Source organism: Castor canadensis, chromosome 7 (assembly GCF_047511655.1).
Source record: "Castor canadensis chromosome 7, mCasCan1.hap1v2, whole genome shotgun sequence".
NCBI classification, from domain to species: Eukaryota; Metazoa; Chordata; class Mammalia; order Rodentia; family Castoridae; genus Castor; species Castor canadensis.
The window spans coordinates 154,815,221-154,839,670 of NC_133392.1; the positions used below are offsets into that span (position 1 = coordinate 154,815,221).

Here is a 24,450-nt window from a genome sequence, read left to right on the forward strand (position 1 = left end):
CGATGACAGGCTCCAATTCATTTCTGTCACTCTGGAAGCCATTGGGGGCTGGGTCACAAAGCAGCAGGCATCCAGGCGAAAAGTGGGAACAGGTGCTCCGCCACACACACACCCACCATCAGTGTAGGATGGCTCTGCCCTCAGCTTGCTCACAAAGCCTGTCTATGGGGCTGGGCCTGATCCTCCCCAGAAGTTCGGAAAGTCCAAAGCCAAGAGGTAGCCTGGACAAGAGTTGTTGAGAGACACGTCAGGAACATCCACAACCCAGAATCTGCCTTCTCACCACTGAGCCCCAACACAGAATCACCAAAAATAAACCAAAATGAAACAAAAGTCATCCTAACAATGGGATGATCTCCAGGCTCCTTCAAGTGCGTTTAGTCGTCTCAACTGCCTGCACGTCAGATAGTTTCCTATGTTCTTAAATGAGGAAACTGAGGCTCTGTGAGGGTAAGCTACAAGCCCAAGGTGACACAGCTGGGTTCTCTAGAACCAGCTGCCCAGGGGTATAATCCTTACCACACTGTGGGTGCTCAGAGCTTCCCAGTGTCACCTGTCTCCCTTCATTATCTCCTGCCATTGCCGTGGACAGCACCTTTGTCCTTGAGCGCAGAGAGGGCATGGAGACCAGGCATGGCAGCTGGGAGGGACACTAGAGAGGGAGAGGAAGCCTTATTTTCTGCCCCATCCTGGCTCCCTGCTGTGCGGAGAGCTGCAGGGAGCAGTGTCAGATGCAAACAAATTAGCTAATTAAGCCTAGAGCCCCTTCCCCACCAGCAGCCTTCCGCCTCCCCTCCCCCAACCTGGCCTGAAAGAAACCTGTGGATCTGGGCCACCTGGTTTCCTGTGACAGCTGGAAAGCAACACTCCTGCCTGGTTGATTGGCCCACTGGTTGCATGGTGCACTGGGGTTGGGGTGCTGGCTGAATGCTGGCTCAGGGGTTTCTGGGTGCTCTGGTGGACCCAAGGATGGTGATACTTGGTCCAGGCTGTGAATCAGACCACCCCTACTAGGAGAACTCAGGCCATCCTCTTCCCTCCCTGGTTCCTGGCTCCTCCCCACCAGTGAAAGTGATGAAATTTGAGCTGCCATATTGGGGAGAGATTTTTGGGGGTTTGAGTCTAATTTGCCTTTTCAAAATTTATTTTAGGCGCTGGGGCTAGGGGTGTAGCTCAGTGGTAGAGCACTTGCCTACCATGGGCAAGGCCCTGGGTTGATCCCCAGCAATGCAAACAAACAAACAAACAAACAAACTTAAAGTTAAAAATACATTTTAGACTGGGGCTGTGGCTCAAGTGGTAGAGCACCTGCCTAGCAAGAACAAGGTCCTGAGTTCAAACCCCAGTAATGCGAAAAATGTTTGTTAATATGTATGTGAATGTACATACATGTATCCAAGCCGAGAATGCATGGTTTACAGCCTTGAATTCTTGATCCCTCTGCTTTGGCCTCCCGAGTAGCTGGAAGTACAGGCATTTACCACCATGCCTGGTTTCTTTCCCCAGTTTTACACAGTTGTTTCCTATCATAACTTGGACCTTTTCTGGCTCCCTGAAGAGTGCTGTGGGGTGCGAGGGGCACTTTGAGGGAACCACTGCTCTCTGCAAATCCTTCACTGCCTGCTGCAGGACTTTCAGGACACAAACAAGCAAAACCAGCTAGAGGCTCAGCTTATCACTGGTCTGACCACATCTGTGACATCACTTTCTGTCCTTGAGACCAGGAATTGGGCACTTCCCTTTCCTGTCATTGATTTACTTAAGATAAGTAATGGCTGCAAAGTGGGGGACAGCCTGGGCTGCACAAAATCTAGCTAGAGAGGCTGGAGATTGAATGTAGGGCTCACAGTTGCACCTGCATAAATCAGAGAAAATTGTAATTTGGGGAATGGAATTATTGGTGGTGAGAGTTGCTACACAGCTCATAAAACACTGCTTTTATTGGTTTTATGTACAGTATTGGGATTGTGGATTAGATTTCATTTGGGAAAAGATTTACACTGCTCAAAGATTTTTGGGGGGCTGGGGAATGTAGCTCAGAGGTACAGCATCTGGCTAGCATGTGCAAAGCTCTGGGTTCCATCCCTAGCACTGCAAAAACAACAATAACAACAACAACAAAACAGTCTTTTTTGGGTAAGAAGCAGGGGAGGAACAGCACTGGACCTTGGGTTAATGGTCCCAAAGGCCCTGTGTGCCAAGGGAGCCCAGGGATTTTTGATCCATGGTGACAAGACTCCTCCATCTGTCTATCCAACTGCCAGCCTCTGTGGGAAGGGGTGACAGACACCGTTCCTTGGGGTCTGCAGGAGCCCGCTGGGGATACGGCCATGTGTGAGCCAGCATTGGCTCAGAGCACATAGGTGGGAATGTTAAAAGAGAGACACAGCACAACCAGATGACCAGTCACTCCTGCCGAGCTCCTGCTCTCCAGGCCTGGTGGGGACGCCTGCCTTGCTCTGTGCATCCTGCCAACTGTGGCTGACCCTTGGGCTCAAGGAAGACCCTTGTGGATTTGTCCATTGGAACAGGCACCCTGAGAAGCATAGGGCTTCTTGGTGATGGTGAGGGTTATCTTTCAGGGGCTTTTCAAAAAGAAATGCATGCTTGTGGAGCAGGGAGACTGGACGAGGAGGGGTCAGATGCCTTGCTCCCCCTCATTACTCAGCTCAGAGGTTGACTGCTCCTCCTCATGGAAACTTGAATCATCAGGGCACAAGAAACTTGGAGACTGCCACCCTGTGCCAATCTGGCCAGGAAGGGACCTCTAACCCCTGAGAGACTGAGAATCATCTCCAAAGAGATCTGGTTCTCAGAACACCCAGCGTGGGAAGAGCAACGGAATCCCTGACCCAACCCGCTGCCTCCAGGCTCTCTGAAGACTGGGTAGCACTCTTGTGCCCAAGTAATGATCTCTCTGCTTGTGGGAACTGGGTCTGGGTTCCAGGCCTGAGGCCATGGTGAGCCATCCCACAACTTCCCCTTGGGGACCCTGGGACTAAGGGCTGACTTATCAGAGGAGAGGCAGAGGCCCTCTGGTTACAAACTGGCCCCTATCCATGTTGTACTTCAGGCTACTGCAAGATCTCCACTGCCCTTCTGCCCAGTCCTTGCTCTTCACTAATGGTCTTTGCTTCTCCCAGCTGGGGCGTGGGCCTGGGAGCAGCAACTGGGTCCCCAGAACCAGCACTCGGGTGCTTGGGACGATTTAGCTGGCTGTAGCAATCATCTCTGAGGTTACTGTTCTATAGTGCCATAGATCCTAAGAATGTTTTAGCTTACAGTTGAATCACACCCCTCATCATCACGGGGTGGGGAGGGGGATCCTTCTGGAATGGGGGATGGGGGTGGCAGTCCCGAGCCCCTGCCTGCTCTTAGAACAGCGTGGTCACACTCAGGTCAGCTCTGCAAACCTGGAGCTCCCTCCCATTGGACAGTCTTAGAGCTCTGGGCCCCCTCGTCTTCTTTGGGGGAGCTGGAAAACAGTTAAGTTTGCTGTTACTTCCTACATGAGACTGGGAGAGGGACGGGTGGATTCCAAGTTTATTCGTGGGCTGCTTTCCCAAGGCAAACTGAGACTAGACTTCATCCCTCCAGCCCATCTCCTGATCCCTCTGCCTCTTCACAATGGAGTCTTAATTGCCCTGTCTGCAAAATGGAGTCACTTGCCTGTGGTGAGGTTGACATCAGCACTTCTGAGGGGTGTGTGTGTGGGGGGGTGGTGCTAGTGGTGTCCGGGTGTGGATAGAGCACAGCACTGCAGGTGGGGTGCACGGCAGTCACAGGAAGCTCCCAGGAAGGGGGAGCTAAGACTCCAAGCAGCTGTCCTGGACAGCAGCTCATGGACACTGTAGTGCCTTGATGGTCCTGGGCTAGTCCTCACCCATCTCCCCACCTCACTCTGGTGCTGCACATTCGGAATGCACCTTTCTAATGGGAAGGGGCTGCCCCACTATCCTTGGGCCTCAGAGCAGTCAGAGCCCTGCCACTCCACTACCTTCAGGCAGAGAACTGTGGTAGAAGAGACCCAGGTAGTATCTAGGAGGACAGTGAGACTGATGAGAAAGAAACATGGCTTCTGACCTCAGGATGACTCAGTCTAGTACTGTCCTGAGGAAGCCCCAGTCCAATGGGAGAGGTGGCCTCAGGGACTTCCCCATCTGAGAGGAGAGATAGCTTTGGCTCTGGGAAGTGGGGGAACTTGGAGCTTCTACTCTGCTGGCAAAGATACAGACCTTGCTCCTAGGTGTCACCATTGACTGGGGAGACACAGTCCCAGTGGAGGGTGTAATGAAAGGTGGAGGTACAGACATAACTGTTATAAATTAAAACCCACAAATGTCATCCAAACCCATTAAGCTGAGCTACAGGCGAGACCCCCTGCACACAATGAAAGCAGCTGTGTGACTTGGGGAAGTCTTTTAACCTCTCTGAGCCTCAGTTTGCTCTCTTGTGAGATGCTGGTTGATATGAGGACTGCAGAAGGTAAGGGTTTGTACAGTGAGTGGGCCACAGTAAGGATAAAATAAGCAGAGGCTGCTGGTAGTATGGGAAGGGAAAAAGAGAGGGAGTAAGGGGGCCAGGGACTGGGTGGGGTGGGGGTTGGGAGGCTTCTGGAAGCATTTGTGGCTGAGTGTGCAGGGGGCAGGCACGGGTGGCCATGTCCTCTGTCCTCGGTAGGGTGATCGATGGAGGGGCAGGACAGGCTTTGGCCAGCCTGGAGAGGACCATTGTCTTGGCAAATGAGGTTTGGCTTCCCTGCAGGGGCGGCTCCATCTGCTTTCATTGAGTCCAAGACTAGCATTGGGATCCTGTTACCCGCCCCCCCACAGGCTCCCACCTCAAAAAACCTGCATAGAGGTTTGTGGGGGGGACTCCTAAGAGACCTCACCCACCTACGATCTCCAACTCTGTGCTCCCTCGCCCCCTCCCTCAGGTCTTAGATCCTGCTGGATCACAGATTCTTGCTACCTCTCCTTTCCTAAGCACTTGTCTAAGTGTGGGGCCAGCCCCCATAGTACCCAAAATTCATTATCTTGATACTCAGACAATTTAACATAATTTTCCATTTGGTCAGACAAATCACTTAATCTTCGAGTGACAAAACACCTGCTGTCGGGTTCTGGCAGAGGCCGGGTGGAATGGAAAGACACCTGGAACCAGAGAAGCTTGGATGTCAATCCTGGCTCTGCACTGAAGCTGTGTGATTCTGGGCAAGTCAATTAACCACTCTGGGCATTGTTTAGTTTCACATCTGAACAATGAATATATTTGTTTGGGTATCATTTATTGGGCATCTCCTATTCTAGGTCTAGGACTTTATATGCATTAACTAATTTAGTCCTTTGTACTGGCTAGGAACAATGGTTACATAGAAATATCAGGATAAAGATTTGAGGAAGTAACCCGGGGTCGCACAGCAGAGCAAGTGGTAGACCTTGGATTCAAACCCACAGCCACCTGACTCATTTGACTTTGGCTATTCCTCATGCTATTATTCAGTAATCCTGGTGCACTTGCTGTGATTTTCAGGGACCCCATGACATGTGCCTTACACAGAGCCTGGGACAGAGAGAAACACTAAAACCTATAGGATCGCCAAGTTCATCTACCTGCTTTGGATTCTAACAGGGGCCTCATTCCTCATGCTGCCTCCATCAAGGATGCATACCAGAAGGCCAATGTCAGATGTTGGCATGTGGGGAATCACCAAAGCTAGGACCCAGGGAGTGCAGCTTAGTGGTAAGAATTCAGACACCTACCCTCAACCTTCCTGGAGAGGACTGGTTACCCCATTAGTCATGAAATTCCTCACCCACTCACCCAGAGGAAGGTTTGGGTTAGGACAAGCAGAGGGAGCCAGGAGCAGCAAGAGAAATGTAGATCTGAGTGGAATGGACCAGAACAGGGATGCTTGTATGACTGGCTCCTGGCTGCCTGCCCAGGATCCCTCTCTAGAGGCAGCCCCTACTCTTCGCAGGAGGCAGGGAGGCTGGGTGCACACCCCTGCTCCATCACGTCCTGGCAGAGAGAAGTGAAGGCCCTCTCTCCAGGTCACATAGCTGCTAAGGTCCCTCTGAGCTTCAGTTTCCTCCTGATCACCAGGCAAGGGGAGCATCCTCATCTCCAGAGAAACTGACAGTCCCAGGAGTGCTGGGATTTCTAGGTGGCTTGCTCTTCCTCCAGCCTGCCCAGCCCTGGACTCAGATTGGCCCTGGCCAGGCCAGCAGAACCCAATGGAACCCAGGGAGATGCTGTGGCTTGTACTTTTCCATTCTTTCCTACCCCTTTGATCATTCAAGACAACACGTGTGTGCCAGGCACTGGAACCACAGTGGAAGGAGACCCAGCCCTCACGTAGGAAAGAGCAGACAGCTGCTGCTGATGGAACCTGGATTCCTGAGAGAAAGAGAGGTAAGGGAGAGCAGGGGGCCCACAGGAGGGCCCTGATCATGGCCTGCAAGGATGAACAGGTTTGAATTAAGCACAGGCCAGGGGAGACACTTGAGATAGACGGAAGAGCTCTGGCAAAAGCTCAGGTCCTGGAAATGACCTATCTCCATCATGCTGGAACCTGGGGTGCAGAACCAGGGCAGCATGGAGAGAGGCACTGAGTGTGGGGCAGGGCCAAGAGAGGGCTCCAGTTTATTTAGTGGTCACAGGGAGCCACGGAGAGGTTTGTGTTGGGGAGAGAGGATGGACTGAATGGTGGGAGGAAGGCAGAGGAGGTGTCATCGTTTCCATGTGGGTGAAAGATGTGGAGAGTCTGAGCCAGTTCCCAGGGGTCGTGGGAGCTGCTGAGCTGGCTTCCTAAGAAAGCTTCGACCTGAGAAGGAGGGGGCAGAGATGGCAAGAGCTAGAGTCTCCAAGTTGGGTCTCTGTGTGGGCAGGACCATGAGCAGGAGCTTAGATGGGGTGCGGTGGGGGAGGTTCCCAACTCCATTCTTACCTCTCTGAAAAAGAAAGGCTCCCATTGCCAATGCTGGCTGTGACTGAAACAAAAACTCAACCAGAGCAGCTGGGAAACTGCTGGCTAAGAGATTTCCCTCTCCTGAGACTGCTCTCATGAAGCCACTTGTCCTCCATCAATGCCAGAACCCCCAGGTGGCATGTTCTATTCTGACCACACAGGTCACGGTCAGGGGTTTGAGTGAGGACACAACAGGTCTGGGATCCAGTGAGACAATCCCCGCCCCGGGGAGCAAAGGAAATGGTTTGTGAGCTAACACCATGTTAAAAAGAAATCACTTCGGAACTGAGGATGAGTGACAGACAGCCTTCCTGATGGCTAGCCAGCTGTTGGCAACACCAACACAGCCACACTGATGTCACTAGAAAGCACAAACCTCTTTCACCTGGTTTTTAAACTCTCATTTTTGGATAGCAGAAAGGGGGAGGGAGAGATTGCCTTTAAGTGCGCCTGCCTGGATGCACAAGAGGAGGTGGTGTGACTGTGAGTGTGCTGGAGTCAGGGTTTCTCTGGAGTGTCCCTAAGTCTGCAATTTATGATGGTTTCTGTGCAGCCCAATCCCTGCCCCACCCAGAGACTCCCTCTTCCCTCCCCCACCAGCGCCATGCAGGCACAGCACAGGCTTTTCTCTCCATTTCAGCACATCCCTGTAGTAGGTCCTATTATCCCCCTTTTATGATTGGGACATTGAGGCTCAGACAGAGATGCATTCCTTTGTCCAAAATCACTCCTGACTGCCAGCCCCCAGAGAGATGGTGAACCAGTTGTCGACACCTCGAGCATGGTGGAGGGGTGTGGACCCAAGGGCTACCATCCCAGTGAGGTGAAGGCCAACGGAGCACCCAGCAGAGATCGCCAAGGAAAACTTGGCGGGAAACCCAGGCTCTCTTAAGCCTCAAACCTCTGCTCCTGAGGCTGCTGAGACCCTAGTGTGCCCTGGAGAAAAGCTTACAGTGGGGAGGGAGAGAGACTGAGTCAGCCAGCGGACGAACCCGGCGCCCTCGGGGTTCGAGGGTACAGCCCTAGCTGTGGGAGAGCGCGGGGCCACGGGCGGTGTTGGCCCGGGGTGCACTCAGTGCTGTCCGAACACACCCCAGCCTCCGGGGTCGCCTTGAAAGGGCAGGAGGCTACTCCCGTCAGCTCTGCCCCGGCTTAGGGGGTCCTCCAGCCTTCTTCCAACGGTGGTGGCCTGGGGTGCCCGGCCTAAGAGACCACGCAGAGATTCAGAGACAGAGAGAGACAAAGAGATGCCGGGTCCCAAAGGCAAAAGGCTAGTTGAAAGAGTGACGAGAGCCAGGACCCCGAGAGGGCGTTGAGGGCGCGCGCGAGGTAGTGACAGAGCGTGGAAAAGTGAGTGTCCAGTGAAAGAAGGGCGGACAAGGAGACCGGGAGCAGAGCCAGGAGCCGAGGGGACACGCGGCGAGGAGCGGGGGCAGCAGACAGCCTGGCGAACGGACGGACGGACGAGTCCGAGGGCAAGGACGAAAGTGGCATCCTCACCTCCAGCCTCAGTCCCCGGAGCGCGCCAGGTAGCCCACCTTTGTCCCGGCGCGCAGCCAGGTGAGGCGGGAGGGCGGGGCCAGGGGCGGGCCGAGGCCGTGCCTTACCTGTCCGGCCAGCAGGGAGGGGGCCGAGGGGTGCGGGACCGAGGGCCTGCGGGAGCCGAGCGCAGAGCCAGGACCGCGCCGAGAGGTGCGCGGGCGGCAGGAGGATGTGCCCGGGCTGAGCGGGGCTGGGAGGAAGGGGGAGGGGGCGGGGGCGGGAGCGGGAGCGCGGGGGAGGGGCCGGGGAGGGGCCAGAGGAGGGGCGCCCGGCCGCGGGCTCCACTGCCCCCCGCGGAGGGGCAGCCCCTGCCCGGCCGGGCCCAGCGCGCTCCCGGCCGGCGCGCCCTCGCCAGCTGCGCTCGGCGTTCTGGGCCCGCTCCCCAGAGGCCTCGCCGCCGCCGCCGCGAGGGCGCGGGGCAGACAAAGGAGGCAGACAAAGGCGGGCGCAGCCCGGCGGCCGTGCGGGCACCGGGCGAGGCGGGCCCACTCCTCCCGGTGCGTAAGAGCCGCCTCGGCGCGGCCCCAGGGCGCGGGGGACGGGAGGGGCCCCGGCAGCGGTGGCGCATCTGGAGCGGTCCTGCGGGGAGCGGGCGACAAAGGGTCGCGGCGGGGGGGTTTCTGGCGGACCCCCAACAATGGATCGAGTCTGCGCGCTCAGCTGCTGCCGAGTCTGGCCATGCAGGGGCCGGCGGGTCCCCAAAAGGATTATTCCGCCTAGGCTGTCAAATGGGACGGAAGAAATGCCCGGGGCCGGGAGGCGGGACGGGGAGCGGCGGGGCCTTTGTAGCCTCCGAAAGTGCGCGGAGTGGGGGGCGTTCTCGGAGAAGTCGTTCTTCCTTGTGGGGGTGCACGAGGTCTTCAAAGGGCACCTCCACCTGGGCGCCGTCGGCGCACCTGTTCTCCACCCCCCCTCACCTCCCTGCCGGTCTCGTAGGGAAGGGATAAAGATCGCCCAAGACAGACAGACAGACAGACAGACACACATACACACACACATACACACACACACCCCGTCTGCCTCTCGCCACGCCCGGTCCGAAGCCGGCCGGGAGCTCCTCTGCCCAGCTCAGTCGGGACAAAGCCAGCCTCGGGCGGCCCATCATCCATCACCACGCGGGGCGCCGTGTCTTGAAGACCCTGCAAGTCCCGGAATGCTGCGTTATGGGTCCCATGGCCCTCATAACTCACGACGGGGTCAGTGAGGCCTCAGACACTGCAAAGATCAAAGAGCACTGGGGCGGGACCCTGGCACGTGGGAAAGCAGTTTTGCCTGGCGCCCACAGCTTGCCAGGCGGCTTACATCCACTTTCTCTCTCTCTTTCTCTCTCTCTCTCTCTCTCTCTCTCTCTCTCTTTTTCTTTAAAGTGTGACAAATTATGGCTTAGAGGTTTAAGAGCACCGCTCTGCAGTCAGGCTAGAGCCTGGGTTGCTCTTCTGGCACATCCCGCAGCTTTGGGCAAGGGCCTCACTTCTCTGAACTGGGTTCAAGGATTAAATGCAGAATGTGCTGGCGGTGCAGGAAGACAGTGTTCCTAAGGTCCCCGCCCATAGGAAAGGCTCCCAGAAAATCAGCTGCCATTGTTACTGTAAGATTCTCAGCAGGGCAGGCACCAGGATGGCTTAGTGAAAAGACTTAGCTGTTTATTTAGTGGAAGATTTGAATCACCTTTTCCATAAGTACCTCTTGAACACCTTCTATGCGCTGGTCGGCACCAGGGTAAGCAAATGGATAAGGGTCTGCTCTGTGCATGCAGGAGAGAAAGCATCCAGGGCAAGAGGCGTGGTTTTACAAAAGTGTCAGGAAAGACTTCTTTTTTTCTTTGGTGGTACTGGGGCTTGAACTCAAGGCCTCATGCTTGCTAGGCAGGCACTCTTACCACTTGAGCTACTCTGCTAGTAGAGAAGACCACTTTGGAGAGGCAAGTTTTTTGTTTTTGCAAAGAAAATGAGGTCATGAGCCATGCCACTGTGGGGAGGAGAACCATGCAGTTGAAAGGAGCTAGGCAGCCAGTAACAGGGGTTACTGGCTCCTCATCAAGGATGAGATTATGGCCTTGCATTCATGAGCCAGAAGCTGGCTCAGGAGCTGTTGTAGCTATTTTTTTTTTTTTTTGTTAATTTTTTTTTTTTTTGGTGGGATTGGGGTTTGAACCCAGAACTTCGTGCTTGCAAAGTTGGCACTCAACTGCTACAGCCACACCGCCAGTTCACTTTAGCTCTTATTTTGGAGTTGGGGTCTTGCAAACTCTTTGCTGGGGCTGCTCCAGAACTTCAGTCCTCCCAATTTCAACCTCCCAAGTAGCCAGAATTACAGGACTGAAGCACTGGTGCTGGCCCAGATGGGTGATTTTTTTTTTTTTTTTTGGCAGTACCAGAGTTTGAACTCAGGGCCTCAATGCTTGCTAGGCAGGCACTACCACTTGAGCCACTCTGCCCTCCCTTTTTGTGTTTGGTATTTTCAAGATAGGGTCTCTTGAACTATTTGCCCGGGCTGGTCTCAAACCTTGATCCTCCTGGTCTCTGCCTTCTGAGTAGCTAGGACTACAGGCATGGGTCACCAGTGCCCAGTCAGATGGATGATCTTTTGACAAACTTGGACTCTGTTCTCTGGATTCTTCCAGAGTGAAGGCGGATGTTAGGAAAGGTCTTGACTCCTGTCCCATCCAAGTCAGGGTGACTTTGAGCCTCAGTTTCCCCATGTGTCAAATGGGGCAGTTGATTGGCCAAAGTGTATACATCAACTGATGAGAGGATAAGAAGGTGTGCTGTAGCCATACAAAGGGATGTTATTGGGTCATAAAAAGGAATGAACGTGTAACGCGACTCAGATAAAACTGGAAAACATGGTGCTATGTGAAACAAGCCAGATACGCAAGGCCACCCTTGCATGATTTCATTTACAGGACGTGTTCAGAACAGGCAAGTCCACAGACAGAAAGTACAGCAGTGGCTGCCAGGGGCTGGAGGAAGGGTGTGGGGTTTCTCTTTTTGGAGTGATGAGAAAGTTCTAGAATTAGTGGTGATTGATGTACTACTTTGTGACTACACTAAAAACCATTGAAGTGCACACAGACAAAATGTGAACTTTATGCTTTGTGAAGGTTTATGGAAGGTTTTTGTTTGTTTTTGGTGGGACTGAGGTTTGAACTCTGGGCTTTGAGCTTGCAAAACAGGGGCTTCACAGCTTAAACCACACCTCCAGTTCATTTTGCTTTGGTTAGGTTTTGGAGTTAAGGTCTGGCAAACTGTTTGCCTGAGCTGGCCTCAAACCCTGATTTTATTTATTTAACCTTATGGCATTGGCTCTGCCATTTTCCCATTTTATACATGAACAAACTGAGGTTCAGAGAGTGAAGGGCCTTACAGTTGGGTTAGGAGCAGTGCTGGGTGGACAACAGAGTAGGCCTGGAGGATGCAGTGGGTTCTCCAAGGAACATCCTCAGCCCTTGCTTTGTTTTTGAAAACAGCTCTTCTCTGAGCATCACCTACAGCCCAAGCGCTGAAATCAGAGGTCTCTGCTTCTTATCCAGACCATGCTGGATTCATTTCTTCCCTCTGTCATTCTTTCATTCACTCCTAACACACACTGATTGAGAACCTGAGAGTGGCCAGCACTGAGATGCTAAACTGAACCAATGAATGAGTCTTTTGCCCTGCCCCCATGTGTTTGGCTTCTTGGGAGCCTTGGGGAGGATGGGATAGATGAGACTTCCTGTGATCAGCCTGGGGGGTACTGGAGGGGACCTTAGAAGCATCTTGGGAGGCTGGTACCTCAATGGCTTGTGGTTTTACCTGGGTATTTCTTCAACTGACCCCAGAAACCCTCTGCTGCCTTCTGCTGGGCTGGCACCCACATTTTCTTGCAAGGCACCTTCCCTGTTTGCATTTAAATGTCTCAGGAGTGAGTTTTCCTCTTCCCTATGGCAGGCCCTTGGGGACCTGCTCCAGTTGGCAAATAAGCACTCTCTCCTCCCTAACATCCATTGTCCCCTCCCTCCGCCCTCCTACATGGCCATTATGGTGAAAAACATGCAAATAACTTTGAAAAACAGCCTCCCAGCAAATGGGCATTTAAAAAAATGTAATAAATTAACCCCACAATGTAATCTGGGTCCCATGACCATCCATCATGCTCATTCGATTAAGATACAACAAAACAGATGTTGCAGAGCCCCAATTGTCCCTTGCTGACGTGGCCCCCTGCTCCTGCCCCTGCTCCATTCCCAAGGAACTGCCTTCCTGAGACTGCCACTGCCTGTCACTAATGAAAAAGCTGCTTGATAGCCTCCAGAGGTGGGCAAAGAAGGAGCCTCCCTTCCCCCAAGTCACCAAACATCCGCCATGATGAAATCTCCCAGGTCTATTTCCTGCTCTGCTGGTTCAGTGTGCAAAGGGTCTTCTACATGGCATGATACGGGCAGGATCCCCAAGTCTTGAGCAGGATTCTTGTGCCCAAAATGTGCTCACAGGGGCTTCACTTCCCAAGAGTACCTCCATTCCTTTGGGTTAAGCATTGAAGTTTTATAAAAATGCAGAGAAACAATTGTGGCAATTCCCACCTACACTTTGTTGGGCATCCAGGTCCCTGGGGAGCTTGTTAAAGGGCCAGTGCCCTGCTGTGCACCCTGATCAGGGCAGCTGGATAGCCAAGTTTTTAATAGGTTCCCTGGGGATTCGGATGCAGATTTCCTAGAACTGCATTTTGAGAAATGCTGTGCTGACATTCCTTGTTTAATCAGCTCGGTAGGTTATTCATCCCTGTGCATTAGAAGTGTGTAAATGCAGGGTGGAAGGCATCTGGGAGGAGGATGCAGGCCCCAATAATGAGCTGTAAATGGTCAACAGTGTACAAACAGATGGACAGGACTCCTGATAAGCTCTGATATCCCTGGCACTAAGAGACAAAGTCCTCTTGGCTTCTGGTCCTGACTTGTTTCCCATAACTCCATAGCCACTTCTTTGACCTTGGATTTTCCACCTGTAAAATGAGGTGTGGGGGGTGGAGGGGGACTTTAAATAATTGAAGCCCTAGTGTCAGAATAGGCATCACAGCTGGGTTTATATTCCACCTATGTGAATTTGGTCACTGAGGGGCCATCTCTAGCCTGTTTAATTGGCTATAAATTGGGGTTGTAAAATGCATACTTAGCTCCTAGGGCTAATGAGGGAACTAAAGAAATCAAGGTTCAGGCTGGGGAGGGGGCTACGACTCAAGTGGTAGGGTGCTTCCCAAGCAAGTTCAGAAAGGCCCTGAGTTCAAACTCCAGTATTGCTCCCCCCACAAAAAAAATCGGGACTTGTCACATACTGACTCCTCCTCCACGGTGGCAATTATTTTTATTACTATCATCATCCTCATCATCTCTGAAGGCCCTTTCAGTTCTTCCATGCCTCTGGGCGACTCCGGAGCAGTAAAGTGCAGTGGCAGAGGGCATCTCTGTCTGCCCCCTCCCTAACTGTGCGTCTCGGGTAGGTTTTTAATTTTATTTTAAATTATTTTCTCCCTCTTAGCCTCATAGGATCATCTGCAAAAAGGAGACAATTGTAGTAACTACCAAACAGTTATTTTGAGGACTTAGCAGATTCACCCTCAGACACTCTTAGAGCCCAGTGCCCTAGCCCTAGACTGGAGCTTACAAAGATCGGCTACTTTTATTTATTTTTGAGGTGCTGGGGATGAATGCCAAGGCTTTGCACATTCTAGGCAAGGCTCTACCAAGGAGCTACATTGCCAGCCAGCGGGGAAGTTTTATTCTTTTGGTTGATTAAGCCAGGCTGCACTTAGGTTCCGGGTGGGGGTGGGGCGGGGGAGTCCCGGGTGCACCCCAGCCCCCAAGCCAGACCTTGTCCCCACCCCCTGCCAGCTGATTCTCTGTCGGTTGGGCAACTGAAGGTCGGGGGATGGTGACTCTGGGACTAGCAGCCAGATGTAGTTGCCCTTTAGTTCCCAGCTGGGCCTTGCACCTGGCCTTCATCAGCAACTCCTACTGTCCCCTTCCAGCGCCTCTAAAGCGAGAGAAATGCCCTGAAGGGGAAAATATCAGCGATCTGCGCGGAGACGGCCGCTTTTTTTTTTTTTTTTCCACGCCCACCTGAAGTCGAAGGGAGGTCTCAGCTCTTCCCCCGGCGCTGGGATCACTGACGCCCAGGCCTGACCCCACCCCTCCCAGGCTCCGCCCCTAATCCCGCCTCCGTAGCCGCTCCTTCCCGCCCCGAGGTCCGGATTGGACAGCTGTGGGGAGTGGGCGTGGCCGAGGGCGGCACTAGGCCCGCCCGAACGCCGCGGACGTCACCAAGCAGCGCCGAGGCTGCAGGTTGCGCGGGAGGTGCGAGTAGCCGGGTGGGTGGTTTCCCGTGCCGGGGCACCGACCCGAGCCCGGGTGGGGGCCGAAGCCGGAGCCGGTACCGGTAGAGAAGACGGGGGTGGGACTCTTAGGGAGTGATCTGGCCGGACAGGGGGCGGGACTTCTTCCAACCTGACTGTGCTTTCGGTGTGTTCCGCTCTGCGCTCCCGGTTCTGCGTTACCGGCCCTGCGTCTACAGCGGTTTCCCCCAGCGACTGTGGCTCTGGCCTTTCCTGCCCCCTCCCCCCGGCACAGCGGAGCGAGGGGGCGCGGGCAGCCGGTGGACGGAGGCTGATCGCCGCGCAGCTGATGCCCCCACGCGTGACACCGGTTTGGGGGGCCCTCGCCGCTGCTACACTTCTGTGTGAAAGGGGAGTTTTTTCCCCGCCTCCCCACGCGAGGAGAAGGGTCCCGAGGGCGAGGGAGGCGGGCCCTGAGCTCCTGGGCCTTTGGAATTACCCCTGCCCCACTCCCCAGGTGACGGGAAAGGATGACCACGCTCACACGACAGGACCTCAACTTTGGCCAAGGTAGGGAGACGACCTGCGGACGGGGAGTGAAGGCGTGGTCTGGGCCGGCAGTCTTCCCCACCGGACTGTGACCTCTCTGTAGTGGTGGCTGATGTGCTGTGCGAGTTCCTGGAGGTGGCGGTGCACCTCATCCTCTACGTGCGCGAGGTGTACCCGGTGGGCATCTTCCAGAAGCGCAAAAAGTACAATGTGCCGGTCCAGGTGAGCCCCCCTCCCCCACCCTATGGCCAGGCTGGGGCCACTGGTCGCCCTGCCCCAAAATTTCAGTGGGTAAAAAGTGAATTTAAAAAGTTTTTTTAAACCTTTAAGTGTCCCGTGCCACCCCTTTCCCCCATTTCCCACAGCCTTTGATAGCCAGACAGCCTCCCACCCCTCACCCTGGGGCATTTCCTTCCCTTCCATCACAAGGGAATTCCCCTGGCCAGAAGTTAGGGAACCTGGGCTAGAGCGGCCATTGTTGTATTTTAAGAGTTCCTGAAGCTGGGACCTTCAGTTTGGGGTTCCTTCCACCACCTTCTCCCTCCCTTCTCTTGCCCTAAACTCCAGTGAGTTAAGGTTAAAAGGCAAAATAAACATGATGCTCCATCTCCAGTCTCTAGAAGTGCCTTTCCCTTAGAAGGCACTCAGTTAACATTAGAATGAATGGAAGGTGGCAGAAGCACCTAAAAAAGCAAGTAAGAACCAGCACCTACTGAGCACCCAGTATATACTAGGTACTTATCTCTAATCCTCACTTTTTTTTTTTGAGAACTTCGAATATGAAATAAGCTCAGAGAAGTTAAGTAATTTTTGCCTGAGGCCACACAGCTCCTTAGTCTTAATTTTTGAATTCTGCTTTAATTTTTTCATCCTTTTTTTCTGGAGAAATGGCCATCTGTACGAACACAACTCTGTGTACATTTTTAAGCGCTTTTCAGACACTGGAGGACCCTCCATTAAGAACCCCTGATGTTATTTTAAGGTGCTAGTGTGGGGGAATGAATTCTTGCTTTGAACTTCTCTTCACATGATAAATTCACAGTTCTTAGTCCTATTATGGGAAGTTGAGTCTCTCAGACAGGGTGCTCTAGGTCACTGCTGGGTTCCTGGCTAAAGGCAAATGGGGGGTGGGGGATGTTGGTGGCCCCCATCCATGCTTCAAGCCTCAGTAATGTGTGGGGTTGTGTGCAGATGTCCTGCCACCCAGAGTTGAATCAATATATCCAGGACACATTGCACTGCATCAAGCCACTCCTGGAGAAGGTAAGAGGGTGCCTGGCCCTTCCATCCACCTCACCCGCTGTCTGTTCCTCCATGCAGGGACTGTGTGGGGTATCCCCTGCACTGCGGAGACCACCCCCTACCAGCAACAGGCCCTAGAACTTGTGGGTCATATCTTGGTTACCTTGGGCCAAGGGGCTGGGAGCCTGGTCAGTGGGGCTAACTCTGAGTAGGGGTTGCCCAAGAGGGTTCTGGGTTCTTCTTGTGGGTACTCTCCTCTCCTTGAGTTCTGTCTGGGTTGGGCTTCTCAGGGTTCCCTCTCCAATCTTATCCTGGCCTTTGAGACTTTCTGGAGCTTCATGGGGGCCAGGCATCCTCTCCTCCTGGCCTGTACAACTTGTGCCTCCAGGTACCAACTTGAACTTCTCAAATCTGCTTGCTGGGCTCTGTGGGAGCCTTGGTCAGCAGCTGAGGAGGGCAGCAAGTGCCATTCCCCGCCTTCCTTGGGCAGGGAGGGGTGGAGGTGGGTTGGCCCAGCACCCAGCTCTGGAGTGGGGAATCCTGTCCTTGCAGAATGATGTGGAGAAAGTGGTGGTGGTGATTTTGGATAAAGAGCACCGCCCAGTAGAGAAGTTCGTCTTTGAGATCACTCAGCCTCCATTGCTGTCCATCAGGTAAGCTGCCACTGTGTATCTGTGGCTGGTGCTGCCACCTTGAAGGCAGCCCCCACTATCTTGGTAAAGGCCAGAGAGGAGAAATGGTGAGGAGAAATATGCTGTTAGTAGCTGAGACATGGCTGCCACTACTCATGTCTGTGGACAGTACACAGGTGACATGGACAACCTCCTGTGTCACTCCATTCTAGCACTGATGAATGCTAGTCCCAGCCTCACTTTATAGATGAAGAACTAAAGTCCAGAGAGATGACATAAGCTGCCCAGTATCACCCCAGTGGGGCCAGAGCCCAGGACACAGACCTAGTTTCCTGACTTCCCAGTCAATCACCCAGACCATAGTGAACTAGAAGTTGACCTGGGCACGTGCATTAGCTGGCCAACTGCACGCTTCCTATGGTGAGGTCAGGGTACTGGAATTGTACCCATTGTCCCTACTGACTGTATGACCTTAGGCCACCCTTTTCCCCTCCTGGCTTGGTGTCCTGCTGGAGGGGAACCCCCTGCCCTCTGCCTTCCTCCCTCCATTCTGTCTGGGGTAGGGCTGGGCTGGCCTTCTTGGGCACCACAGGGGCTCTGGGCGCACAGCTGCTTCCTGAGTGGAGTGCACCAAGGAGATTTGTTCCCTTTCCAGCTCAGACTCCTTGCTGTCTCATGTGGAGCAGCTGCTCCGAGCCTTCATCCTGAAGATAAGTGTTTGTGACGCTGTGCTGGACCACAACCCCCCAGGTGTGCTCACTCCCTTTTCTTCCTGTGGTTGCCTTGATTACCCTGGGTTGTTCTGTGTTCTCAGGTCCCCATTTGGCTGGACTAAACCTCATCTCTTCTTTCATGTCCTTCAGAACCCAAGTCCATCTCCAGGGAGCCTCCCTGGTTAACTCCACTTGGCTCCAGCCTCCCATGGACTGTGTCTTCTGTTAACTCTTGGCTTACACTGTACTGGGGGGCTATCAGGCTGGCCAGGGAAGTGGAAGAGACTGGGCCAGTGGGAGGCAAATGTGGCCCAGCCGGCCTTGACCAAACTCTCTCTCCCCAGGCTGCACCTTCACAGTTCTAGTGCACACGAGAGAAGCTGCCACCCGAAACATGGAGAAGATCCAGGTCATCAAGGTGAGAGGAGTGGGCACAGAGGGAGCTGGCAGATCAGTTCTAGGCCAGCGGGGTGCTGCCTATGGCCAGGCAGTAGTGTTGCTCATGGCAGTGCCTAGCATCCAGCCAGTCTTCCTATGTTAGCCACACGGCCACTGCTACTTCTGAGAGTTCAGACCCAAGAGGAGCCCGACGGAGCTGCACACTGAAACTGCCAGCCCATCCTGGCCTTTCTAAAGGGGGTTCTTGAGGGAGGGGCCTTGCTTGCCTGTTTCAAAATCAGTGCTCAAGGCTTATAAATCATGTGGGCTCCTGGCCTCCTGGTGGAGGAACCTGGGAATGTGCCTTGCCTGTGATTCCCTAGAGTCTGAGGACCCCAGCTCTGGAGGGCAGGGGTGGCAGAGTGAGGGCAGGTCTGGTTCTGGCCCCTTCCAATGCCCTCACTGTGGTCCCTCCCTAGGACTTCCCCTGGATCCTGGCAGATGAGCAGGACGTCCACATGCACGACCCCCGGCTAATACCTCTAAAAACCATGACATCGGACATCTTAAAGGTGAGCTGTGTGACGACCAAAGGCACTTTTATTTAGAGGCTGTCATGAGGTGAGGCCCAGAGCTGAGGCTTGGCCAGAGGTCTCAGACTTGGGGGAGAGGATGAGGTACCCAGGATGCCTGGCCCAGAGATCTGGGTTCTCCAGAATGTGACTGTTTTTGTCTACTAGATGCAGCTCTACGTGGAAGAACGAGCTCATAAAAGCAGCTGAGGATACGCCTGCTACCCACAGATGCCATGGCTGGCTGATTCTGGGGTCCCTGGCCCTGGGCAGTGTTGCAGGCCCCCCGATTCCAAGTGCTCTTATTGCCTGTGTGTGTGACATCCCTTATTGCCTCTGTGTATGGCTGCTCAGGTCTGCTTGCCTTCTCTGAGGAGGCCTCCCCAGGAGGGCAGTGAGGGATGCTGGGACTGCAGTTTCTCAGCCCTGGAGTTCAGTTGGCCCACACACTGCCTGTCTCAAATACTGTTCTGTGAGTTGTTTCAATAAAGGGCCCCAGGGGCTGACTGGGCTGTCACTAACCAGAGTGAGACAAGCAGGTGCAGCCAAGTTAACTGAGGAGGGGCACTTTTCTATCAGTGCCAGTGATCCCCACTCACACATAAACCCAACCCCAGGCTGGTTTTACTGAAAATGTTTATTACAATAAAATGTCAGGGCTGTGTGACAGCAAATCACAAGTTGCAGGGTTGCTAAGGTTGGACGGAGGCAGAAGCTCTTGGACAGGGACCTTCCTACCCAATGCACTTGCCTGGGGGGGACTTTGGCTGACTGGGACAGAGAACGGATGAGTGGCTATCAGATGATGACTATCACCAGAGCCTGTGGAACCGAAGCGGGAAGGGTGAGTGGGTGTCTTCTCCCTGTGGCTGAAGCATCTCAGGCACAGCCGGTGGGGAGGGGGCCGGGTTCCTGGCTGTCTTGTGGCTGACGATGATGCTACTGTTGGTGACACGGGCCCCGTACCAGCCAGCCCAGAACTGAGTGTCCTTGCCCCCGTGCTGGAAGAGGATGTGACGGACGCCTGGAGGGTAGTCTGAGAAGGTGTGGGAGACCTGGCAGGGAGGGGAGAGGAAAGTGATCATGGAGACTGGGGAGGGGGATATGGTGGGTGCTGTCCAGGCTGGGAGGCAGGGGCTTCAGTCATGGAGAAAGAGGGTGGTGGGGCAAGTAGAGGAGGCCTCACCTCTGTCCACGTGGCATCGTTCCACTGTTCAATGGTCACAGGTGGGGGCTCAAAGGAGGCCAAGACGATGTAGTCAGCCGAGGCCAGCTGCACGCGGATGTAGTAAGTGCAGCCACAGTCTGCCCGGGCTGCAAACCTGGAAAGGGTGGGACTGAGAGCTGTGCACCTGCCACTGATGGCTGGCCATGGACACGGGGCAGGCAGTTGGGCCACTCTGGAGTGAAGTTTCACTGTCCTGAGCATGCTCCTTCTGCCTGGGCTGCTCTGCCCATGAGACTCTAAGCCTTGCTGGGCCCTTGGGGATGCAGTCTATCCACACGGAGCCTCAGTCACCCCATGTGAGAAAGGGGCAAGGTTTTGGGCATTCTACTGAAGATGTGACCCCACAAAGCAAAAGGCCCTACAGAGACAAAGTGTCATAGCTATGTCACCTGTACATTACAGTGAATAGGAGATTCATGGTGGGCTCACCCCTGCTGAGCTTAGCCACCCAGCAAGCGTTGCCCCTCCCCTCTCAGGGTGGCCCTGGGGCTTGGCTGGAATGGGGTCCTGCTTCTGCATGGGCCAAGCAGGGCCTTGCAGTTAGTTCTGTGCACAGAACAGCTTGAAGAGCTGTGTGTTAGGCTGGGGTGCAGCTCAGGGGCAGAGTGCAAGGGAGGAAAGTGGGCAGGGGAGGCACTAGGCAGGAAGGCATTGAGTTTTCACAAAATCCAGAGAGGGTTGCGGTCCTCTGTTGTTCCCAGGCCAGTTAGTGACCACTCATGGGTAGGCCTCAGCTGCAAACAGGTCAATGTACCATGTTGGCCATGTTACAGAGAGGAGGCCAGGAGGTGCTGTTGGAGGAGCAACTGCTAGAGCCTCCAGAGAGGGGCGGGGCCAGGTCTGCCTGGCTCTAGGGCAGCTCTTGCCTAGAACACTGCTGGGCAGAACGGGCACTTGCTTTGGGCTCTCTGGCTTAGTACTGTGGCAGGAGGGAAGGCTATAGAGTGGACACAAGCCACGAACCCCACTCACCAGTCCTTCACCACGATATCTGGCCGGACAGTGTCCAGTAGCTCTTCCCAGTAGCCTTCAGCCTTGAGGTCCACCAGCTGGGACTTGAGGCACATGCTGGGGGCAAAAAACAAGACTTGCATTTCCAGTTGGGTGAGGCAGGACCTTCCCTTGCCAGATTAGGTCAGCACATAGTGGCCAGGGAGGTGGCTTAAGGAACCCGGGGCACCCCTTCACCACTATAGGACAGGCATTAGCTGGAGCTTGCTAAAGCTTCTACCCTGGGCTGACCCACTTGTGCCTGGGTGGCATTTGATCCCAGTCCACAGGCTTAGTCTCAAGGGTACCATGGAGACACCCTGACCTACCTAAACTGCCCAGTGCTCTCTTGGATGCCTAACACTGATCCCACACCTGGGAACCGGTGGCCACATTTACTGGTTCCAGGAAGCCATGGGCTCTGGACATGTTTGGGAGCTTTAGGCCTTGCTCAATCTGAGATTGGCAAAGGTGTCCTGACCCTCTGTCCTCAACTCAAGTTGCTCGGTTCAGTCTGTCTTACTCATAGGACGTGACAAAGTACTTCTTGACTTTGGGGTCAGGAAAGTCGGTGCCATGATCTCCTGGGAGGCTCTCCACCTTCCATTGGTCCCCTCCATTGGAGTCAATTCTCCACGATCTCATGTCCTCTAGAAGACAAAAGCCCAGGTGAGATTCCCTGCCTAAGTGTATTGCATTCAGTAGCAGCAGTAGTAGAAGTAATTTTTTGCAGTGCTGGGGATTGAACTCAGGGCCTCACACATGCTGAGCAAATGCTCTGCCACTGAGCCATACCAGCCCTCTGTCTAAATTCTAGGCCCATCCTCCTGCTTTCCTGAGAGGGAGGAAAGGTGGTGAGGCAAGGATCTTCTGGAGGCCAGGCAGGCTTGTGCTCAGATTTCTGGGGTTGTGGAAGTTTGCTTCTTCTCAAGGGCATTGTGCAGCCATAGTCAGCACCCCTCGAGCCCAAGCGGGTTACTCTTGCCTTGAGCTCCCCTTTAGAGCGCTCCAACATTCCTGTCTCTCCTCTCATATAGGCTCTGACCTGGGACTTGCTCCTTCTCTCTCTGTCTCAAACTGGCCTAAGGTGCAGCTACCAAAAGCACATTCACCAGAAATTCTAGATCAACTTTCTCTCATTTCCACATTGCTGTGGGTGGGTCTGCCATAGAAAAATGGGGAGCTGATGGGAGTCCTCCCACATGCTGGATACCTGACCACAGGCGCCCCCTAGTGTCCAGGAGGAAGAGTACCTCCATTGAGACATTTCAGGGGCTGCTGACTTGCCAGCAAGAGGTAGGTATGAGGACCCACGGTTCTGACCTGATTAGATGCCCTCTTCCCCCAGCAGGTGTCAAGTGGGAGCACCAGCATCCCCTGGGCTGGTGTTCATAAAGGACCCCAGGAGGGACCTCAGAGGGCGTCCCCTTCAGGCTGAGCCTGGCCGACCTCAGAGGGCAGTAGGTATTGCTGCTCCACTGGGGTATCCAGACGGATCATGGGGAGCCTTTCCAAATCACTTGCTTGCTCCCCACCAGGAGCCCACACCTATTCCCACATGCTCTGGGGATTCCCCAGTAGAGACCAAAGGAATAACAGAATTCCAGGAACTGTGTCCTGGGCAGATCCAAGCAAGGTTTGGGCTGATACGCCCCATGCTCCCCATGCTGAGCCTGGTCCTGAGGCTGTGAGCTGGGCTGGTGGCCTGACTGGAGAGCTTCTGAACAGGATCTGAGACAGGAAGGAGACTGAGTGTCTAGGCGTTGTCTGTGGGGCCTGAGACGAGCCTGAGTCTAATCAGCTAGGGCCAGACTTGAGGGCTGGCAGACTAGATCTCTGGGCAAGTCACATTGTGGGGCCCAGGGCATCGCGCCTAGCAAACGGGGCCCACCCTCGCTGTGTGGCCAACTCACAGGAGCTTACTGAGAAGAAAAGGACATCGCCACGAGAAGGCGTCACTAGAGAGTGACACACGAGAACCATTAGGTGTCTGCAAGTTGAACTTCGTAGCAGAGGAGAAAGCTTAAAAAGATATCTTCAGGTTATGAAAAGTGCCACAGGGCAATCAATACACAGGGGTGCTGATGAGGTGAGAGACACTGTTTCAGTGAGGGAGTCATGGCAGGTCTCTGAAAGGAATCTGAAGAATGAGGTGGAACCAAGGGAGCATGGTAGGTGTTAGGGATAAGAGAACATTCCAGCAAGTACTAAGACCCTGAGGTTTAGGAAGGGAAGGAACCTGCATGAGGTAGCAGCCCCGCCTCATTCTCAGCCCACCTTCCGCACATGGGTTGCGCAGGAGATTCCTGCGGAGGCTGCACAAGAAGTAGAAGATCTTCCAGTCAGCCACGGGCTGGTCCCAGTCCTTGGTGATGAAGCCCTCGTGCAGGCTCTTGCGCTTCCAGAGGGTTGCCACATCAATGAGGTCCCGCCAGAGGCTGCAGACAGGGCGGCAACACAGCAGCAGCTGGCGGGCGGGCACGTGTGTGAACAGCTCCAGCAGGATGTTCTCCGGCAGCTCGTTGATGCTGACCAGGGCCATGGCAGTGGAGTGTGCTTTCAAGCCTGCAGGGGACAGCAGCAGTGAGCCCTGAACAGGGAGGCAGAGGTCCCCAGGGACTGACTCCTTCCCTCCTGTCAGGAGCACTGGGGATGGAACCCAGGGCCTCATGCAATTCTGCTGAGCCACGCCCCGGGCAAGGAAGCATTTCTGAGGGTCCTTCCAGGACACAGGTAGTCACATGTCACACACATTTGGAAAAGTGCAGTGAAGATATTAAGTCTTTAGGGACAGAGGGAGACACCATGGCCTGAATCTGTAGTCCCAGCTAGGATGGCCTGAGCCCCAGGGGTTTCAGGCCAGTGAGGGTAACAGGCCAACCTGTGTATCACAAGGAGATCTAGTTTCAAAAAAAGAAAGAAAGAAAAAAAAGGTTAAAGTAAAATCTTTAGAGACAAATTTTTAATTACATCACCCAATTAAAAAATAATTGCTAGCCAGGTGTGATGGTACAAGCCTATAATCCCAGTACTCAAAAAGTGGAGGCAGGAGGATCATGAGTTCCAGGCTAGCCTGGGTTATATAATGAGAAAACAAATAAATAAAAATATTGCTTCTTTGTGAAGCCAGTTGGCCAGGTGATAGATTTTATGTGGGTCACATTGTTGTCTGCAAGTTCTTTGAAGGTTTTGGTGACTCTGTTCTTTTAATGCTGTGACTACACTGTCAGAATACATAATCTTGCTTATATTCCCAGACTCACTGGTGATCACTGGATCAGCAGCTGGGACACAGTGACCCTTCCCCTGCTGTTCACTTTGACCTGAA

General features: G+C 54.0%; 3 protein-coding genes across 10 annotated transcripts in view; 1 reads left to right on the forward strand and 2 right to left on the reverse strand.

Annotated features, from left to right (window-relative positions):
- Positions 1 to 9,739, reverse strand: part of Draxin (dorsal inhibitory axon guidance protein) — a 27,468-nt gene extending 17,729 nt beyond the window's left edge. The window contains exon 1 of one of the 3 annotated variants that reach the window (XM_074081343.1): positions 9,524 to 9,739. In XM_074081343.1, the coding sequence (XP_073937444.1) occupies positions 9,524 to 9,621 (98 nt within the window). In that variant the 5' untranslated portion in view covers positions 9,622 to 9,739. Of the gene's footprint in view, positions 1 to 519; positions 618 to 8,577; positions 8,714 to 9,523 lie in introns of those variants that run through there. The other 2 variants (XM_020181634.2, XM_074081344.1) reach the window with 2 other exon arrangements.
- Mad2l2 (mitotic arrest deficient 2 like 2) lies at positions 8,861 to 19,425 on the forward strand. Of its 6 annotated transcripts, none has more exons than XM_074081352.1 (9): positions 8,861 to 9,009; positions 15,336 to 15,388; positions 15,471 to 15,589; positions 16,559 to 16,630; positions 17,162 to 17,262; positions 17,897 to 17,991; positions 18,299 to 18,372; positions 18,812 to 18,904; positions 19,073 to 19,425. In XM_074081352.1, the coding sequence occupies exons 2-9, from the start codon at positions 15,349 to 15,351 to the stop codon at positions 19,112 to 19,114; spliced, it is 636 nt and encodes a 211-aa protein (XP_073937453.1). In that variant the 5' UTR covers positions 8,861 to 9,009; positions 15,336 to 15,348; the 3' UTR covers positions 19,115 to 19,425. The 6 variants fall into 6 exon arrangements, with proteins under 6 accessions (XP_073937453.1, XP_073937454.1, XP_073937450.1 ...); XM_074081353.1 differs by lacking the exon at positions 8,861 to 9,009 and adding an exon at positions 10,101 to 10,231; XM_074081349.1 differs by lacking the exon at positions 8,861 to 9,009 and adding an exon at positions 14,766 to 14,840 and having other exon boundaries at positions 15,058 to 15,388.
- Positions 19,426 to 19,523: 98 nt separating this feature from the next.
- Positions 19,524 to 23,664, reverse strand: Fbxo6 (F-box protein 6). Its single transcript, XM_020181639.2, has 5 exons — positions 23,400 to 23,664; positions 21,646 to 21,772; positions 21,105 to 21,200; positions 20,091 to 20,226; positions 19,524 to 19,959 (listed from the first exon to the last, which is right to left on the reverse strand). The coding sequence occupies exons 1-5, from the start codon at positions 23,662 to 23,664 to the stop codon at positions 19,717 to 19,719; spliced, it is 867 nt and encodes a 288-aa protein (XP_020037228.1). The 3' UTR covers positions 19,524 to 19,716.
- Between the last annotated feature and the right edge of the window lie 786 nt (positions 23,665 to 24,450).

What these genes read in the sequence shown, in the direction of transcription:
- Mad2l2 (XM_074081352.1), top strand. Translation starts at nt 15,349, where the DNA reads ATGACCACGCTCACACGACAGGACCTCAACTTTGGCCAAG. An exon ending in GGACCTCAACTTTGGCCAAG is followed by an intron (nt 15,389 to 15,470) that starts GTAGGGAGACGA and finishes ACCTCTCTGTAG; the next exon opens with TGGTGGCTGATGTGCTGTGC. An exon ending in TCAAGCCACTCCTGGAGAAG is followed by an intron (nt 16,631 to 17,161) that starts GTAAGAGGGTGC and finishes CTGTCCTTGCAG; the next exon opens with AATGATGTGGAGAAAGTGGT.
- Fbxo6 (XM_020181639.2), bottom strand. Translation starts at nt 23,664, where the DNA reads ATGGCCCTGGTCAGCATCAACGAGCTGCCGGAGAACATCCTGCTGGAG. An exon ending in GCGCAACCCATGTGCGGAAG is followed by an intron (nt 21,773 to 23,399) that starts GTGGGCTGAGAA and finishes TTTGTCTTCTAG; the next exon opens with AGGACATGAGATCGTGGAGA. An exon ending in TACTTTGTCACGTCCTATGA is followed by an intron (nt 21,201 to 21,645) that starts GTAAGACAGACT and finishes TTTTGCCCCCAG; the next exon opens with CATGTGCCTCAAGTCCCAGC.